This window comes from Globicephala melas, chromosome 9 (assembly GCF_963455315.2).
Source record: "Globicephala melas chromosome 9, mGloMel1.2, whole genome shotgun sequence".
NCBI classification, from domain to species: Eukaryota; Metazoa; Chordata; class Mammalia; order Artiodactyla; family Delphinidae; genus Globicephala; species Globicephala melas.
The window spans coordinates 56,108,883-56,129,216 of record NC_083322.1 but is presented as its reverse complement, the minus strand read 5'-3'; the positions used below and the strand labels follow the sequence as shown (position 1 = coordinate 56,129,216).

The 20,334-nt window shown below is 37.0% G+C and overlaps 1 protein-coding gene across 4 annotated transcripts in view; it reads left to right on the top strand.

The window, feature by feature from the left end:
- The window catches only part of LOC115853700 (sterile alpha motif domain-containing protein 9-like), a 32,242-nt gene that overhangs the window by 3,556 nt on the left and 8,352 nt on the right, over positions 1 to 20,334 (top strand). Inside the window, exons 2-4 of one of the 4 annotated variants that reach the window (XM_060304593.1) lie at positions 94 to 170; positions 1,616 to 1,748; positions 10,985 to 11,074. In XM_060304593.1, coding sequence (XP_060160576.1) covers positions 1,718 to 1,748; positions 10,985 to 11,074 — 121 coding nt within the window. In that variant the 5' untranslated portion in view covers positions 94 to 170; positions 1,616 to 1,717. Of the gene's footprint in view, positions 1 to 93; positions 171 to 1,615; positions 1,749 to 10,922; positions 11,075 to 13,397; positions 13,790 to 20,334 lie in introns of those variants that run through there. The other 3 variants (XM_030857268.3, XM_060304594.2, XM_030857269.3) reach the window with 3 other exon arrangements.

The window sequence follows — 20,334 nt, the reverse complement described above, 5'->3', positions numbered from 1 at the left end:
AGTGTCTAGACTTACATTTAAGCCTTTAATCAATTTTGAGTATTTTTGTGTATGGTATTAGGAAGTGTTCTAATTTCATTCTTTTACATGTAGCTGTCCAGTTTTCCCAGCTCCATTTATTGAAGAAGCTGTCTTTTCTCCTTTGCATATTCTTGCCTTCTTTGTCAAAGGTAAGGTGACCATATGTGTGTGGGTTTATCTCTGGGCTTTCTATCCTGTTCCATTGATCTATATTTGTGTTTTGGGGCCAGTACCATACAGTCTTGATTACTGTAGCTTTGTTTCAATCTTTTGTGACTAGATGATTGAAGCTAGAGTTAGTTCTGGCCTAACAGGCAGCAAAGAAAAGAAAGTTCCCCAGATTTCAGTCTGGGATTCAAGCCACATAAAATAATTGACCTAGTGAAATGAGCAAAATCCCTTGACCCACAGACACTGCTAACTCAAGGGTTTTCAAAAATTCATTATTTTTTACTACTCTAAGAAAAATATGTTATTTATTTGACAAATTTTTGTTAAGAAGCTACTATGTGTTAAGCACTGTAAAATAAGTGAACAAAACACACAAAAATGTTTGTCCTCATGAATCACACAGAATAATGGGTGGGGCAGAAAATAAACAAGGCAAATACGTTAAAATATATGGAATGGAATAGTTGATTGTGGTAAGTCTTAACTAGATTTTTTTAAAAGCCAGATGAGGGATAGGAGACCTTGGGAGATGGGATAGTTTTCAGTAGGCTGGCAGAGCAGTGCCTCCGTGAGAAGGTGGCACTTGATAAAAGACCCGAAGGAAGTGAAGGAGTGAGCCCTGCAGGTGTCTAAGGACATTCCAGGGATAGGAAGCAAGTATAGTGCTGGAAGCAGGAGCAGGTGCCACATGTGAGGAGCAACAAGGCAGCCAGGGAGCTGTACCAGATTTACAGAGAGGAAAAATAAAACTAAGATTTTATATCAGAGGGGTAACAGGGTGCCAGGTCATATGAGGCCTTGTAGTTCCTAATAAGGAGCTCAGCTTTCACTCCAAGTCAAACGGAAAGCCACTGGAAGGAGTGAACCGAATATTGGTATGTTATTTACATTTGAAAGGATCACTCTAGCTGCTATTTTGAGAAGCTCCCAAAGGGATCAATAACAGCAAGAGGGAAACTCGTGAGACAGCCACTCCTATAATTCAGGAGAGAGACATGGGGACTTGGACCAGCTGGTGGGAAGTGGTAGCTGGTAATCAGATGCTTGTTTTGAAGCAACCTATAGGATTTTCTCCACACTGAATGTAGAATGTGGGAGAAGAGAAAGAGAAAGTATGCCTGCAACATGTTTTGAATGTTTATTTTTTTTATTAAAAGTATCAGTATTTAGGAATATAGGAAGAGATGCCATCTAGCTGAAGGATGTTCTTTTAAATCTTCTATGTTCGAAAATTTTTATAGTAGAAAGTTAAGGGGAAAATCTGTGCTGTAAACAATTTCTAAGCAACAGTCCAATCAACTACATTTTAATTTTGCTGTGATATCTTTTTTTTTTTTAATGTAGTAGATTCTCAACAAATATACCCTCAGGTAAACTAGGAAATGACCAGGTCTATTCTTCTCACATATCTACTTCCTCATAGATGCTTTCCGGGATGTGACTCCTGAAAATTCACAAGAAAATGCAACTCATCTAACTGCTGGAGATTAAAGAACCTCTTGAAGAACTATTTCAAGTTGCTGATATGAAAAGTAGAAGTTTTCAGAAAAGCTCTGGTAAGTTTCTAATCATTAAATATATCTGTTTCATCAACTTTCTTTGAAAGCTATCTTTAAAATCTAATTCTAAAAACTAAAGCAAAACTTTGGAAATGAATATACTTCCAAGTGTACATAAGTCATTTCTAGCAAAATGGTTCTAAAAGGAATGAGAAATCTCAGTGCTTTCATATACATATCGCCAGATGCCACTTGTGCTGACTGCAGAGTTCTTCAAAAAAAGAAATCTTCCAGCAAGCAAGGTGCAGAATGTTTGATGGTGGAAGGCTCTGGAGATGAAGCTAGAAGACCTAAGTAAAATGTAGTTCAGAAGATCAGGAATTCAAGCATATGAAACTGTGTAGAAAATTGTGACCACATGCAGCTATGCAAAATTCTGTCCTATGTAACTCAAGATGATATCAAAAGTTTACATCTAGTTAAAGATGAAACCCTCCAAAGTTTAATCAACATTTTATTTAAGGCTTTCCTTCACAATTAGCTTGTACAGAGACTATGAGAAGAATTACATAATTTTAATGTAGTTAAATATAGTTCCAGAAAATGAAAGTAGCTAGGTTTGTAGTTTCAGTCCGGAAGAACATTAGAGCAGGGCATGAGCCTGCTGAGCTCCAGCCAGGACTTCGAGCATCCTTCTCTGGAGGTATGACTACCTGCATGCTGCCAAGGCCCAGCCTCCTAAAGATGGGGGTGGGCACTGGTTCTCACCCTGAAAGCTGCTAGTTTGATCCTTCCTTCTCACCCCCCAAATGGAGAAAGTACAAGTCCTTAGGGAATGGATCCTGAAAGTAAGTACTCATAAGGAGACCTCTAGGGTTCAAAATTTTCCCAGAACAGAATAAAGAAGGTAAAGTGTAATTCTTCCCCCAGTTCCAACCAGAGCAGTTCCACCTTTACCCATTTAGACACAGAAGTTTCATGTGCATTTCTTTTGAAGAAACAAAACAAACAACGAACAGCACTGGTTCTGGTCCAATTCCCCTATACGCACAATGAATGGGAAAACAGGTTGGCTGAGAGGACACATAATTTAATTATGACATAGTTTTCCTGATCACAACTCCTCCCCCTTTACTTACACTATGCAGCTTCTTGCCAAACATAAAGGTCCCTCATGTTAAAAAATATGCCAACACTCCAGAACATAAATCTGATCAGATAATGTTCATGAAAGGACTTGGTAAGCCTCAGAACAGTGAACTATATTAAAGTTCTATATAAATATTAACAAACCATCACTGAAAAAAAGGTTGAAGACACTGATGTGCCAAGGAGTTATGTCAAAGCATTATAACCTTTTTGCTCAAATCATTCTCACCTTGAATTAAATACATAGCTCCAAACCAAACATAGATCAGAGACCACATAAGTTGCTCATGTAATTGACAGAGTACAAAATTCATCTGAAGGGGTTACCAAATGTATAGTAGCTTCAGATCATTATATATCTTCTCAGCTCCCATCATAGGAGTGGCAGCTGAGAAATTTTTTAATGTTATAAAGGGTCTTCATCTTTGAATAATGGGGGAACCTTTGAGATAAGGTAGAGATAAAAAGACAGGCTTGGGCTTCCCTGGTGGCGCAGTGGTTGAGACTCCGCCGGCCGATGTAGGGGACACGGGTTCGTGCCCCGGCCCGGGAAGATCCCACATGCTGCGGAGCGGCTGGGCCCATGAGCCACGGCCGCTGAGCCTGCACGTCCGGAGTCTGTGCTCCGCAACGGGAGAGGCCACAACAGTGAGAGGCCTGCATACCGCAAAAAAAAAAGATAGGCTTGCGGAGAACAGATGTCAGTCACCCTATTCCATCTCCCTGGATAGAATTCCTCGGAGAATTGAAACAATAAAGGAGAAAGCAAGAAGGAACCTGTTCCCCTGTGAGGTGGCGCAAAGACAAGCCCTCCCACCATCTCCATGTTACACACGGGCACATGCGCGTGCCCGTGGGCGCGTGCGCGTACGCACGTACAATGTCTCTGGGCAAGTATAATAATAGCCAGTAAGCCGGAAGTCCTTCATATGCTGTTTTTTGTAGAATGCTGAGCTCGGAGGCAATTGCTGCAATCACTGGCTCAAACAGGAGAGAAAACCTAGAGCTTCTCTTTACAGTCTTTGGGGCGCCCATTGGAGCCGATGGGTAGCTTACTGAGAGAAGACTCTGGCTAAGAGAAGATAGTGCCTCGGACCTGGGCAGAGCAAGTCTGTGGAGAATGATAAGAGCATGTCCAGAGGAAAGTCCGTTTGCCTAGGACAACCAGAGCAGTTCAAACGGCAGAGGATAACGCAGAGACCCTGTGAGTCGAGCTCACTGAGGACCTGGAATATAGAACTATGAAACAGGGTGAACCAAGACAGCCAGTGGAAGAAGCTTATACTTAGAAAATAGGCTTACAATGCAAGCCCACCTGTGCCAGTCATCCATAAAGTGAGCGTACACAGGTTAAGTTAGAACCCTGTTTTCTCATTTGTCAAATGATAATAAACTTCGTTTGCAGGCGTCTGATGAGGATTAAATTGGGTAGCATAAGTTACATATCTGGCACTTGGTAGGTTCTTATTAGGAGGCAAATTTATTGAGATAATTCACATACCATAAAGTTATACAATTCAGTGGTTTTTGGTGTATCCACAGAGTTGTGCACAATCAATCTTAGAACACTCTCATCACCCCAGAAGAATTCCTGTACCCATTAGCCGTCAATCACCATTTACCCCATCCTCCAGCCCCTGGCAACCACTAATCTACTCTCTTTCTCTATGGAGTTGCTTATTTTGGACACTTCATATAAATGGAATCACACAATATGTGTTTATTTGTAAATGGCTTCTTTCACTTTGCATAATGTTTTCAAGGTTCACCCATGTTGTAGTATCATGATTTCATTTCTTTTTACTGTCAAACAAATTCCATTATATGGATATACCACATTTTGTTTATTCAGTCATGAAAGGCAATTTATTTTTATGAAGCACTAGATGAATATTGCTTTATTGATCTAAGATGGGTGTGTTTTACCAAGTTTGCTGAGGCCTTCTTGAATTTAAATAATAGCTGTCCTTGTCACTCCATTTCAGTCTTTGGTTAAAGAAAGTTATTCACTGACACTCTAGTTCAAGCCCTTTCCCCTAAACATACAACCTTAGTTTTCTCAAACTGTATTGTTTACCCCTTTTCCAATACTCATCTTCACATGTAGATATGTTGCAGTACATCAGTTTATATGATTTTAAATAAAAACAATATTTTCCAAGTAGTTGGAAGACTAATTATCACATTGGAAACAGGGAAATGAACAACTGGATGAAAAAACAAGAAACAAACCCATAGGGTTTTTTTAGTTCATTACTCATACCTAAATTAAGTATAAAATGAAAAAGCAAATATACCCCAGAATGTTTCTTCAAACCATTTAAATTTTTTATTTTTTCATTTTTATTTGAGAAAATAAATATCATTCCTGAATATCAAATATGCATGAGTTATCTAAGAGCCAGAATATCTTTAAACATGGTTGGCTTCTACTGAGCACTGTGAAGCCATGTTACAACACTTCCTGAAGGATGGATAAATACAGGCCCTTCGGATCAGCAAATCCTTTAGGGAACAATCATTCTATTTTCCAATATTAACAATACTTCCAATGTTTCTGCAAAACACATGACTAGATAAACAAAGAGACTGGATTAGAGAAAAACTTACAGTAAGCTTGGTATCACTCTGAAGGGATAACTGGTATATTAATTTGGAAATACCTATAATAAGAAATGCACGCCCAATGTGGAATTTTAAATCATGTAAATAGTATTTTAAGTTACCAAAAAGACTCTTAGCAAAGAGATATGTAACAAGAGGCAAGAAAAAAATTTTTTTTGGCTGCACCACACGGCTTGCGGGATCTTAGTTCCCTGACCAGAGATGGAACCCAGGTCCCGGCAGTGAAAGCACCGAGTCCTAACCACTGGACCTCCAGGGAATTTCCAGGAAGAAATTTTTTAACAGACATCAAAGATCAAAGGTCTCTGCTTAAAGCTGAGTAACCTTTGGTAAATAAAGCATACCTATATGCTCTGAGTTTAACCAATTTTTTTTTTAACATTTTGTGGAATAGAGACTCTGTTGTCTAAACATGCCTAGTCCCTGTGGGAAAATTGGGCCTTCCAGGTGGACAGGTGGCAATGCATTATCTATTGCTCATAGGATATAAGCCAGTTCCTGAATGGAGTCAGCTCTTCAAGAAGCTTCATGTGTCCAAAAGACTGAAGATGTGTATTGGGTATAAATAGCCACAGGAAGATTCAATTTGTTCTTACAGTCTTAGAAAATTGGAAAGTAGCATTCAAATGAGTCATGGCATACAATTTATAAGTCCATCCAGAAAGAAAAAATTAGTAATAGTTAGAGAGTTAATAGGAAATATCCATGTGGTCTGCGGTTATTTAAAAGATATCCATTGTGTGCAAAGGAGCAAGAACTGCCTAGTAGGATACAATATCCATATGTGACCCTTATAATGTCACTTTACTTTGTTCTTTCAACCAATTGTATTAAATTTCCATCTGCCTGCTCAATATGTATAAAGCAGATTCGCTTTGCTGGCTCATCTTGGAAGTCCTGAAATGATGTTCATTACAGCTATTGTAAAAATATAAACATTGACTAATGAGTGCCACATCTGACCACTCCTAAGATGGTGAGAACATATTAGACAGTTCTAACATCAGGCCACATATTATGGGTACCAATTAAACTAAACCCCTTGTACTCACAGGTGTTGTGGGGTAAAATTGTGATGTCTGGCAGCCTTAGACTTTTGATACGGATGTGCCAAGTATCATTATTTCTTTATTCCTAAATTTGCCAGGTGAGATTACACCAGTTCCTTATTTCAGTTTGACTGATAGAGTCGCCTGATACAAAGACTCACCATGCCTTAAAGAGTATTGCTTCTGGTACCAGTTTGGACAAAGGCTTAACAGTTTTTCATAAAGTTAAACACACACCTATTTGATCCAGCAATTCCTTGCCAAGGTTATTTACCTAAGAGAAATGAAGATATATGTCTGCACAAGACTTGTACAGAAATAGTCATAACAGCTTTCTGTGTGATTGCCAAAAATGGAAATAACTCAAATGTCTCTTTAAGGACATTAGATAAGTGTGGTATGTTAATAAAACAGAATACTATTCAGCAATAAAAAGAAACAAACTATGGATACATGCAACATTTAGACCAATCTCAATGACATTATGTTGAATAAAAGAAGCCAGTCACAGAAGAGTATATTCTATATGATTCCAGTATATCAACACTTGGATCAGGTAAAGCGAATCTATGGTGAAAAAAAAAATCAGCAGAGCGGTTTCCTCTGGAGGGGGTTAGGAGTAACTGAGAAGGGACATGGGGTAACAGAAATGTCCTATATCTAGATTGGGGTGGTTTGTCAAAATTTTACATTTAATATATGTGCACTCCAGTTTTACCTCAAGAGTAGCAGAATGTAAAAGAGAGAGAATGGCAGAAAGCTAATAGCTTTGAAGCTGAGTGATGACTACATGGGGATTCATTATGCTGTCCTGTTTACTTTGTTTGTATTTAAAATTTTCCAAAGAAATTATGCCATAAAAGTCTATTTCATCATGTGGGGAAACAGAAGCCATATTTTGCTAAGTAGAAGAACAAAACATTATAAGGCATATACTTCTACTATTGGGCAAATATTTATCTGAGAGATTATCTATAAAGGACCGAGAGATTGTATACCAAAAATGTTCATAACAATGAATGGGGGATGGGATTCAGGTAGAGCTTGTTTTTCTTCTTTTTTCTAGTTGTTTCTGATGTTTTTAATTGAACACATATTAGCTTTTTAACTAGAAAAATATACTGTAAATATTACTTTCTTAAAAATGAACAATAATAACAACCAAAAAAAAAAAAAAGACTCAGTCCTAATTACTCTGAATCAATAACAACAAGGGAAATGTGCTCCGGACACTTGCAAAAATCCTGTCTCATGGACTAAGAGGCTTCTTGGTATTATAATGTGGCAATACTTCCTTCATCTGAGAGAAAGAGGAACATGATCGAATGTAAAATTTTTGCTGGTTCTGTTCCTAAGAGAAATTTTATAAAAAAGAAGGAGAATGGAATGAAAGCATGAGATATTCTACAGAGTGTTTCTAGATCATGACACATTTTTCTGTGCTTGCTACATTATAATAATTTTATTAGAGCATAAGGACCCCAAATGAGTTAAAAGAGAAACATTGATCAGATAGTATCCAGGGAGCTTAACTTTGAACACTCTTCTCTTAAGAAAGGGATCCTCACTCTTTGGATTATTGAAATAATTTAAATAAAAGAGTTTAAAAGAAGGCCTGGAAAAGAGAAGGAACTTCCCCTGATCTTCACCAGAGAATTCCTCTCAAATATAGGACGTGTCCTCTAGTGAGACAGCCCACATCCCAGGATTATTCAGAGGCTTACTTGAAGGAGAGGACTGATGGGTGAAGAACCAGACTGAGATCCTAGAGCACAGGAGGAGAGGGGGAGCTAGGCAACATCAGAATTCACCAGCAGAATCCATCCCCTCAGGTGGAAAGGCATAACTGGTTTCCCCTTTTCATAGGACCGTTTCAGGAAACAGTTGGCCCAAGAAGTTCGTATGCAATAGCAGGACTGAACCAACATGGTGGGTGAAGTAATGAGGAATCCAGGCAAACAATATATGCAAGTCTAGATCATGCATTCTCAACTGGGACACTATCACCTCCAAGGGAGTAAAAATTTGTTCTTGGAAGCAAAAAAAAACCACAAAAAACCTTTCTTTAAAATAGACTTTATTTTTTTAGAGCAGTTTTAAGTTCATAGCAAAATTGAGAGGAAGGTACAGAGATTTCCCATATACCCTCTGGGGGAGAGGGTATATATTTTCAGAGTGTTCAAAGTTAATCTCCCTCACTATCAACATCCCTCACCAGAGTAGCACATTTGTTACAATTGATGAACCTACACTAACACATCATCACCCAAACTCCATAGTTCAAATTATAGTTCACCCTTGGTGTTGTATCTTCTATGGGTTTTGGCAAATACATATATAATGGCATAAATCCACCATTATAGTGTCATATAGAATAACTTCATTGTCTTAAAAATCCTCTATGCCCCACCAGTTCATTCTTACCTCCTCCCTAACTCCTGGCAACCACTGATCCTTTTGCTATCTCCAAAGTTTTGCCTTTCCCAGAATATCATATAGTTGGAATCATATAGTATGTAGCCTTTTCAGATTGACTTCTTTCACTAAGCAATATGCATTTAATATTCCTCCACATCTTTTTATGGCTTGACAGCTCAATTCTTTTCGGCACTGAATAAAGATTCCATTGTCTGGATATACCAGTTTATTTATCCATTCACCTACTGAAGGACATCTTAGTTGCTTCCAAGCTTTGGCATTTATGAATAAAGCTGCTATAAGCTTGTGTGTGCAGGTTTTTGGTGTGGACATAAATTTTCAACTCCTTTGGGTAAATACCAAGGAGTGTGATTGCCAGATCATACGGTAAGAGTAGGTTTAGTTTTTTAAGAAACCACCAAACTGTCTTCGAAAGTGGCTGTACCATTTTGCATTTCCCCCCAGCAATAAATGAGAGTTCCTGTTGCTCCATATCCTCACCAGCCTTTGGTGGAGTCAGTGTTCTGGATTTTGGCCATTCTGATGGGTGTGTATTGGTATCTCATTGTTTTTTTGCGGTACGCGGGCCTCTCACTGCTGTGACCTCTCCCGTTGCGGAGCACAGGCTCCGGACGCGCAGGCTCAGCGGCCATGGTTCACGGGCCCAGCCGCTCCGCAGCATGTGGGATCTTCCTGGACCGGGGCACGAACCCGTGTCCCCTGAATCGGCAGGCGAACTCTCAACCACTGTGCCACCAGGGAAGCCCAGTATCTCATTGTTTTAAGTTGCAATTCCCTAATGGCATATGATGCTCTTTTTTATGTATAAAGCACAGATATACATAAACAGATATACAGCATATCTGTAGTATTACAGTTTCAAGGGAGGGGACAACTAGGTTAAAATTCCCCTCCTTAAGGGGGAAATAGTCTAATAAAGAAATGGAAAAGCACTGTCTGGGTGGTCAGAGAGGCAGCGTGAGGAGGGCGACACAGGATAGAAGAGAAAGGTTGCTCATGCTGAAGATCTGGAACCTGGCCTCACACAGGGAATGTGAGCAATGAGATAAGCTAGGGGAATAAGACTTCTCTGAGACAGCAGAGAAGTTAATTTTTATAACCTGTTTGTATTAGGGTTCTCCAGAGAAACAGAACCAGTAGTACATATTGGAGAAAGAGAAGGAGGGAGGTGGGGGGAGAGAGAGAGGTTATTTAACGTCTCTGCACCTCAGTTTCTTTAGCTGTAAAATGGAAATAATAATAGCATCTACCTCAGAGGATTGTTGTGAAGAGTAAATAAATTAATATAAAGCACTTGGAACAGTGCCTGGTACATAGTATGTGCCCAATAAATGTTCATAAAACATATGAAGCCAGTGTGAATCAACAGTGGAATGTGGAAACCAAATGCTAACTGAGCACACACAATAAATTTTAACACTTGATATCAATTTTTTAAATGCTCACTATTTTCTTCACTCTCACTCAGGCTGTTCTGTGCCTGTCCCTGAGGCTGACATTAGAAAAGAAAATCCCTGCAATGTGGCCACTAGGGGTCCCACCCTGGTCTGCCCTGCAGAACTAACCCAGAGGAATTTAGCATTTATAGGGAGCTCCAAAAAGTCCCCGAAAGCCATTCCTTTACATTATCTTTAGGAAAACAGAGATGGATGGACAGTCCACCCAGGAAGGCCAGTGAAATGCCAACATAAGCTCTTCCCTACCCAAGTTCTGGGCTCTCTGCAGCCCTCAAAACTCTCAAGCAAAGAACAGATTTTAAACCTTTGGCTTCTAACCAATCACACCAGAAGGTGGAAGAATAATGGCTTACCAAAAAAAAAAAAAAATCATTTCAGAGAGAAAAGTCATATCTAGGAAAGCGAAACTGAAATCAATTCTGCAGGCTTCCTCCTCCCCCACCTTCCAGTTTCGGCACACCCATTACTGAGAAACACTGTCCTTTCTGAGCCGATTAGAGTTCAGATTGAAGTGGAAGCAGAGGAGAAACTGTCATAAAAACTGGAGTGAAAAAAGTATTTTTATCTAACACAGTAGGAAGAAGAACACAGACGTTTGTTTCCTGCACCGAAATACATGGTTTTTCCCTCATTTATGTAGAAGAACTTGGCAGGAAAAATCTGGGTAAGTACAATATCTGTTATTTATAGTATTATTACTCTCTATAGCAGCATTTTATTGACTAGGAAGGAATCTACTTCTTAATTAGAAAATTGAAATATACTCCAAAAATAATATTTTAAACCTAAAAATATTTTAAGCCTAGACTGTTCATTGCTGTGACAGAGTCTGCTTTATATTAGTTGAGGAAGGAGTCATAACATTCCATAAAAGATGCATGCAGTGGAAAACTAGAGGCACTTTTATTGATGAAATCCCCCAAGGCGTTAGGAGCATCTTCAGAAAGAACATATAATGAAAATTTAAAGATGTACTTTACATTAATCAAAGATCCCTTCCACCATCTACTCTAAGGAGTTGCCAGAAAATAAAATTCCCTGATAACTTCTCAGATATTAGTGTCAAATTATATGTATAATAGACAGACAGACAGAGACAGAGACAGTGACAGAGATGAAGACAGACTACTACAGGAAGTACTTGAAATTATGACAGCTTTCTTATTTCTTCCTAAAAATCCTGGGTTTACGTCTGATTTCCCCCAAAGTAAGGAACAAGGTAATACAAAGAGTTGGGGGAAATACAGTTTAGATTAAAGCCCTGCTCCTCAACTTCCTTTAGTAAAGCTAAAAAGCCCTACAGTTAACCCTACAGTTCATAAATATATGTAGGTTTGACCAATCATGTAACAAATTATGTTTGCATTTTTTATGGGGTTGCTAAGAAGCTCAGAATGAAATTTTCAGGCCAATTCTAGTCAAGTATATAGAATTGAAAAGTTATTTTAGGCACTGACTTTACTCCATGGCTTCACCTTCTTTCCTCTTCTACCCATATTTAGCCTTCTCCCTGATTATTTTTCTGACTTTTTAATTTCTTTCTTCCAGTTTATTAAGATATAACTGACATATCTTATATGTCATATAAGTTTAAGGTATACAGCGTAATGATTTGACTTACATGCATCATGAAATGATGAGCACAATGAGTTTAGTGACATCCATCATCTCATGTAGATACAAAATAAAAGAAAAAGAAAACAATATTTTTTCCTTGTGATGAAAACTCTCAGGATTTACTCTCTAAACATCTTTCATACATAACATACAACAATGTTAATTATATTAATCATGTTGTACATCACATCCCTAGTACTTATTTATCTCATAACTGGAAGTTTGTACCTTTTGACCACCTTCAAGCCACTTTACCCATCTCCTCTGGTAACCAGAAATCTTATCTCTTTTTCTATTAGTTTGTTTTTGAAGTATAATTAGTTCCTGGTACACAACATAGTGATTCAATATTTCTATACATTACGAAATGATCACCACTGTAAATCTAGTCAGCAAAGATATTACTATTGATATTATTATTGACTATATTCCCCACACTATGCGTTTCATGCCCATCACATTTATTTTGTAACTGGAAGTTTGTACCTCTTAATCTTCCTAACCTATTTCACTCATCCTCCCACCCCTCTCCCATATGGCAACACCAATTTGTTCTCTGTATATATGACTCTGTTTCTGTTTTCTTAGTTTTCTGGATCTATTGGGATGATCATATGATTTTTATCCTTCATTCTTTTAATGTGGTATATCACATTTATTGATTTGCATATATCAAACAATCCTTGCATCCCAGAGATAAATCACATTTAATTATGGTATAAGATCTTTATAATCCTTATAATGTTCTGTTGAACTTGGTTTGCTAGTATTTTGTTGAGGATTCGTGCACTTATGTTCATCAGTGATATTGGTCTGTAACTTTCTTTTTGTTGTACTGTCCTTATCTGGCCTTGGTATCAAGGTTATGCTGGCCTCATAAAATGTGCTTATAAGTGTTCCCTTCTCTTCTATTTTTTGGAAGAGTTTGAGAAGTATTCACATTAATTCTTCTTTAAATATTTGGCAGAATTCACTGGTGAAGTCATGAAGTCCGAGGCTTTTCCATCTTGGGAGGTTTCAGTTACTGATTCAGCCTCCTTACTCATTATTGGTCTGTTCAGATTCTTTATTCATGATTCAGTCTTGGTAGTTTGTATATTTCTAGGAATTTATTTATTTCTTCTAGACTGTCCAGTTTGGGGGCATATAAATATTCATAGTACTATCTTATGATCCTTTGCATTTCTGTGGTATCAGTTGTAACATCTCTCTTTCATTTATAATTTTATTTATTTGAATCTCTGCTCTTTGTTTCTTAATCTAGCTAAAGGTTCATTAATTTTGTTTACTTTACAAAAAACAGCTCTTAGTGGTAAGAGAAGATGGATGCCTTGGTCATTAATTTGGCTGGTCTCCTTTTCTTTCTGCAGTGTTATTTCCTTTATGCCCAGCTGCTCTGAGATACAACTATTTTTAAGAAACTTGGTATCAATGGGAAGGTCTTCTCTTGAAGAAGGTGGAGTAGAAGGACCCTAAGCTCATCTCGTCTCAAGAGGACACCCAAATCACAACAATCCGCAGAACAACCATCATTGAAAAAGATCGAAACCTACCAGAAAAGATCCTCTACGACTAAAGACATAAAGAACCACAGTGAGACTGGTAGGAGGGGAGGACTAGTGATATAATCAAACCCCATCCCCCCCAGGTAGGAGACCCACAGACTGGAGAATAATTATATTACAGAGGTTCTCCCACAGGAGTGAGAATTCTGAGCCCCATGTCAGGCCCCGCAGCCTGGGGGGTCCGGCACCAGGAAGAGGTGACATTTTCTATTGTTTTCTAGTTTCTATTTAATTTATTTCTGCTCTGATTTTATTATTTCATTCCTTCTGTGAACTTTAGGTTGAGTTTGTTCTTGAGGTGTAACATTAGGTTGCTTATTTGAGATCTTTCTTTTTTCTTAAAGTAGACATTTATCACTATTAACTTCTGTCTTAGAACTGTTCTGCATTTCTTAAATTATGGTATGTTGTGTTTCCATTTTTAAAAGTCTCAAGATACTTTTTGATACCTCTTTTGATTTTTTCTTTGACCTGTTGGTTTGTCAGAAGTGTGTCATTTAACTTCCACATATTTATGAATTTTCCAATTTTCCTTCTATTATTGATTTCTCATTTTATATCATTGTGGTCAGAAAAGACATTTGATATGATTTCAACCTTCTTAAATTTGTTAAGAGTTCTTTTGTGGGCTAATATATGATCTATCCTGGACAATGTTCCATGTGCACTTTGAAAGAATGTGTACTCTGTTGCTATTGGATGGACTGTACTGAATGTGTCTGCTAGGTCTATTTGATCTATGGTGTTGTTTAGGTCTGCTGTTTCCTTATTGAATTTCTGTCTGAATGACCTACCCATTGTTAAAACTGGGATATTGAAGTCACCTACTCTTACTGTATATGTCTGTTTCTCCCATTAGTTCTGCTAATATCTGCTATATTTTTAGGTACACTGAAGTATCTAAGTTTGGGTGCATTATATATTTACAATTGTATATCATCTTGATGAATTGACCCCTTTATCATTATGTAGTAACCTTCTTTGTCACTTTTGACAATTTTTGACTTGAAGTCTATCTTGTCTAATTATAATCACTCCTGCTGTCTTTTGGTTACCATTTGCTTGGAATATGTTTTTCCATCCCTTCACTTTCAGTGCATGTGTGTCCTTAAATCTAAAATGAGTCTCTTGTAGGCAGCATATTACTGTTGGATCTGATTTTTTTAATCCATTCAGCCACATTGTATCTTTTGATTGGATAATTTAATCCTTTTACATTTAAAGTAATTATTGATAGGTAAGGATTTAATATTGCCATATTGTTCATTATTTTCTGGCTGCTTTATAATTCCTTCATTTTCCTTTCTTCCTTTCTTGCTGTCTTCCTTTGTGATTTGATGACCTTTTGTAGTGATATGCTTTGATTCCCTTCTCTTTATTGTTTGTATATCTGCTACAGGTTTTTTATTTGTGGTTACCATGAAGTTTACATTATTCATCTTATAGATATAACAGTCTGTTTTACATTTATAACAACTTAAATTCAACCACGTACAAAACCTCCACACTTTAACTTAACTTCTTTCACATTTTATGTTATTAATGTCACAGTTTACATCTTTTATATATGTTGTATCCATTAACACATTATTTTATTTTACCTATAGTTATTTTTAATACTTTTGTCTTTTACTTTTTTTAAAAAAGATTTTTTTTAATGTGGACCATTTTTAAAGTCTTTATTGAATTTGTTACAATATTGCTTCCGTTTTATATTTTGGTTTTTTGGCCACAAGGCATGTGGAATCTTAGCTCCCCAACCAGAGATTGAACCCACACCCTCTGCATTGGAAGGTGAAGTCTTTAACCACTGGACCACCAGGGAAGTCCCTATCTTTTACTCTTATACCAGAGTTAAGAGTGATTTATCTACCACCATTACAGTATTAGAGTGTTCTGAGTTTGACTATATTCTCACCTTCACTATGTTTCATACTTTCATATTCTTTTCATGCTGTCAGCATACTTTTGTTACAACTCAAAGACACCCCTTTAGCATTTCTTGTAAGACAGGTCTAGTGGTGAAGAACTCTACAACTTTTTTGTTTGTTTGTTTGTTTGTTTTGGTCTTGGAAAGTCCTTATCTCTCCTTCATTTCTGAAGGACAACTTGTAAGGTTCTTAAGTATTCACGGTTGACAGTTTCAGCACTTTGAATATATCATCCCACTCTCTACTGGCCTATAAGGTTTCTGCTGAGGAATCTGTTGATAGTCTTATGGAGGTTCCTTTGTATGTGGGAATTTTTTTCTCTTGCTGCATTTAAAATTCTTTGTCTTTGATTTTAGGTAGTTTTATTATTATGTGTCTTAGAGAAGATCTTTTTGTGTCAAAACTTTTGGGGCACCTATGAGCTTCAGGAACTTGGATGTCCAAATCTCTCCCCACATTTGGGAAATTGACAGCCATGATATCTATAAATAAGCCTTCTGCCCTTTTCTTCCTCTATTCTCCTTGAACTCCAACAATAGTAGATTTTGCTGTCAATGGTATCCCATAATTCACATAGGCTTTCTTCACTCTTTTTCATTCTTTTTTCTTTCTTTGCTCCTCTGAATGGAGAATTTCAAATGTACTGTCATCAAGTTCACTGATTCTTTTGCTTGGATGAGTCTGCTTTTGAAGCTTTCTGTTGAATTCATCAATTCATTCACTGTGTTCTGCAATGCTAGGATTTCTGTTTGTTCATTTATATGTTTTTAATGGTTTCTGTTTCTTTGCTGAACCTCTCATTTTGTTCATGCATTGTTTTACTAATTTTGTTTAATTGTATATCTGTGTTTTCTTGTAGTTCACAGACTTTCTTTATGAAGATTATTCTGAATAATTTGTCAGGTAGTTCATAGATCTTCATTTCTGTAGGGTCATTTATTGGAGCTTTATTAGTTTCCTTTGATGGTGTCATGTTTCATTGATTATTGGTAATTATTCTGGCCTTGCATGTTTCATTGATTATTCATAATTCTTCTGGCCTTGAATTATTGTCTGCACATTTGAAGAAGTAGGCACCTCTTTCAGTCTTTACAGACTGGGCTTAGACCAGAAAAGCCCTTCACCAGTCAGCTTGTCCAGAGATTGTGGGTGAGTTGTCTGGTAGATTCTGAGGATGAGCTTGATCCTCAGGTGGGAAGGTCTGCTGCCTGGGTCAGTGTCTGGGCTGGACTAGTGCTTGGGTCTACAGAGGTAGGCTGGCATTTGGGTCCATGGGGTGGACCTGGCCCCTGAAGTGCTGGTGGTGGGCCTGGATTCTGATGCCCACAGGAGTTGGCCTATAGCCTTGGGGTACAGGTGCTGTCCTGAAGTTTGGGTCCATGAGGTGTAGCCTGACAGTGGGGCTGGCCATGTGCCTGGGTCCTCGGGAGCCAACCTGGAGGCTGGGGCAAGCCAGGAGCCTGAGTCTATAGGAACCAATCTGGAGTCTGTGTCCTTGGAACCCAACCCAGCACCAGGGCAGGCAAAGAGCCTGGGTCTATGGGAGCTGGCCTTGCACTGGAGTGAGGCAGGAGCCTCGATCTGCAGGAGACTGCTTTGAGCCTGGGGCTTCAGGGACTGGCTTGGCACTGGGGCGAGGCAGGAGTCTTGGTCCATGGGAGCTCACCTGAAGGCTGGGTTTGCAGAGGCTTTGCTAGTAGGGTAATACGAGCTTCATAAAATGAATTGGGAAGTATTCCGTCTTTTACTGTGTTCTAGAAGAGATTATATAAAATCAGCATTAATTCTTTAAATGTTTGGTAGAATTCTTCAGTGAATCTGTCTGGGCCTGGAAATTTTTCCTTGTAGGGAGATCTTTAAAATTAAAAATCCAGTTTTCTTTAAAGTTTGGGACTATTCAGATCATCTGTTTCATACTGAATGGACTGTGGAAGTTTGTTTTTTGAGGAATTGTTCTATTTCATTTGAGTTGTTAAATTTGTGTGTGTGAAGTTATTCATACTACTCCCTTGTTCCCTTTTGATGTCTATGCAGTTCAAAATTATATCCACTGTTTCACTTCTAATATTGGTAAGTTGTGTCTTCTCTTTTTTATTCTTTGCCAGTTTTGCTAGAGTTTTGTCAATTTTACTGATCTTTCAAGGAAGCAGATTTTGTTTCATTGATTTTCTCCATTGTTTTCTGTTTTCAGTTTAATTGATTTCTGCTCTTATCTTTATTATTTCTTTCCTTCTGCTTGCTTTGGGTTATTTTACTTTTCTTTTTCAAGGTTTTCTAAGTTTTTGAAGTAAGATCTTAGATTATTAATTTGAGACGTTTCTTCTCTAACGTATGCATTTATTGCAACAATTTTTTCAATACTGCTTTAACCACGTACCACAAATTTTGGTATGTTGTATTTTCATTTTCATTCACTGCAATGTATTTTTTTAATTTCACTTGAGACTTTTCTTTGGCCCATGAATTATTTAGGAGTGTAGTTTTAGTGTTTAGTGAGTTTCCTCTTATCTTTCTGTTATCAGTTCCTAATAAGATTCCATTGTGGTTGGCAAACATATTCTGTATGATTTCAATTATTTTAAATTTGTTGAAGCTTGTTTTATCATTTAGGTTATGGTCTATTTTGGGCACTTAAAAAGAAAGATTTTCTGCTGTTGTTGAATGGAGTGTTCTATAAATGTGGTTTGGTACCTGTTGGTTGATGGTGTTGAGTTCTTCTGTAACCTCACTAACATTCTGTCTAATTTTTCTTTCAATTATAGAGAGAAAGGTGTCAAAATATCCAGCTATAAATGTGGATTTGTCTAAAACTGAAAAGTTCTGTATTTGTTTCAAACATTTTGAAACTTTCTTGTTTGGCACATACACTTTTAGGATTGTTATGTCATCTTGTTGAATTGAACATTTTATCATTATGTAATATGCCTTTGTCTCTGGTAATTTCCTTTTCTCTGAAGTCTACTTTATCTGACATTAACATAACCATTCCTGTCTTTATTGATTAATATTTGTATTATATGTATTTATCCATACTTTTCTTTTCAACCTATTTATATAATTTTATTTCAAGTGAGCATCTTACAGGCAGGATATAGTTGGGTCATGTTCTTAATCCACTTTACCAATTCTGTCTTTTAACTTCTGTATTTAGGCCATTTATATTTAATGTAATTAATTATTTATATGTTAGAACTTATGTTTTTCAATTTTCTTTCTTATTTTCCTGATGTCCTGAGGGTTACTTGAAAGTTTTTTTACAATTCCACTTTTATCTAGTGGAATTGAGTATATCACTTTTGAGTATATCACTTTGAGTGTATCACTTCGTATGGCTTTTTTATTGATTGCTCTAGATGTTTCATTATACATACATAACTTATGACAGTCCAATAGTGTTTTTTTTACCAGTTTGAGTGAAGCATAGAAATCCTACTTCCCTTCATATCCCTTTACCCTATCCACATATAATGGTCTTAAATATTTTCACTACATACATTTAGAACCATATCAGCCAGTGCTTCAAAAATCAAACGTAATTTTGAAAACCAAAGAGGAGAAGTCTATTATATTTACCAATATTTTTGCTTACTGTGTTCTTTTTTCTTCCTAATGTACCAGGGTTCCTTCTTTTATTATTTTCTTTCTGTTTAGAAAACTTCCTTTAACCATTCTCTTAAGGTAGGTTGTGTAGGTTGCATCATTTTACATTCCCACCAGTAGTGCACAAGGGTTCCTCCAATTTCTCCACATCATCTTCGCTAATGCTTGTTATTTTCTGGGGTTTCTTAAAATAGTAGTCATCACAGTAGATGTGAAATGATATATCACTGTGTTTTAGGTTTGTATTTCTCTAATGATTAGTGATATTGAACATCTTTTTATATGTTTGTTGGTCATTCGTATATCATCTTTGGAGAAATGTCTAAATCCTTTGCTCACTTTTAATCAGGTTATTTGTCTTGTCATTGAGTTGCAGGAGTTTTCTAAAATATATTTTAGATATTAACCCCTTATCATATCTATGATTTGAAAATATTGCAAATATTTTCTCCCATTCCATAAGTTGCCTTTTCATTCTGTTCATTGTGTCCTTCAATGCATAGTTTCTAAGTTTGATATAGTCCCACACAAGGGGCTTACTTTAAAAAGTAGTACACTTAAAGCAATTTCCCACCTCCACTCTTTTCTCTCTCCCCAGCTTATTTTAAATTTGAGCTTCTTAATCTCTATAGGCCAAATAACTGAAAGAAATTTCACCTATTTCACTTTTTTTAGAAAGCATTAAATCTCCATGGTTTCTGATTGTCATAGTATTGTAATAGAGTAAAATTTCCATCAGTTGTGCATATCTTTGCCTATTTTTGTTTTAATGTAGCTGTAAGGTATATCTTTTATTCACTTAATATGAATGCAGGAGTTACTAACCAAAAAATAATAGCTTTAACATTGGACAATTGCTCTGGCAGCTTTATGTCTGGACGGGAAGGTAAATCCTACCTTGATCTTTTATGTACCACTGGTAGGTAATATTCCTGTGTATTATTTCATGGAAGTGTGCCTATATAGTCTATTTTCCACTATTCTCCAGGCTTATCTCCTCTGTTGATTTGATTTCTCCCATGGTGATTTTATAGGAATGGCACACATTATTTGAGCCATTTTTGGATTGTACTTAAAGCTGACTATTATTATCTGGATTCTATTGTGTTTTTTTCTAACCATTGCTATATTTCTGCAACCCAGATTGCCAATAATTTTTCCAAATAGTAGTCTTTCAACCTGAATACGAAATAGTAATGCCATTTGTTACT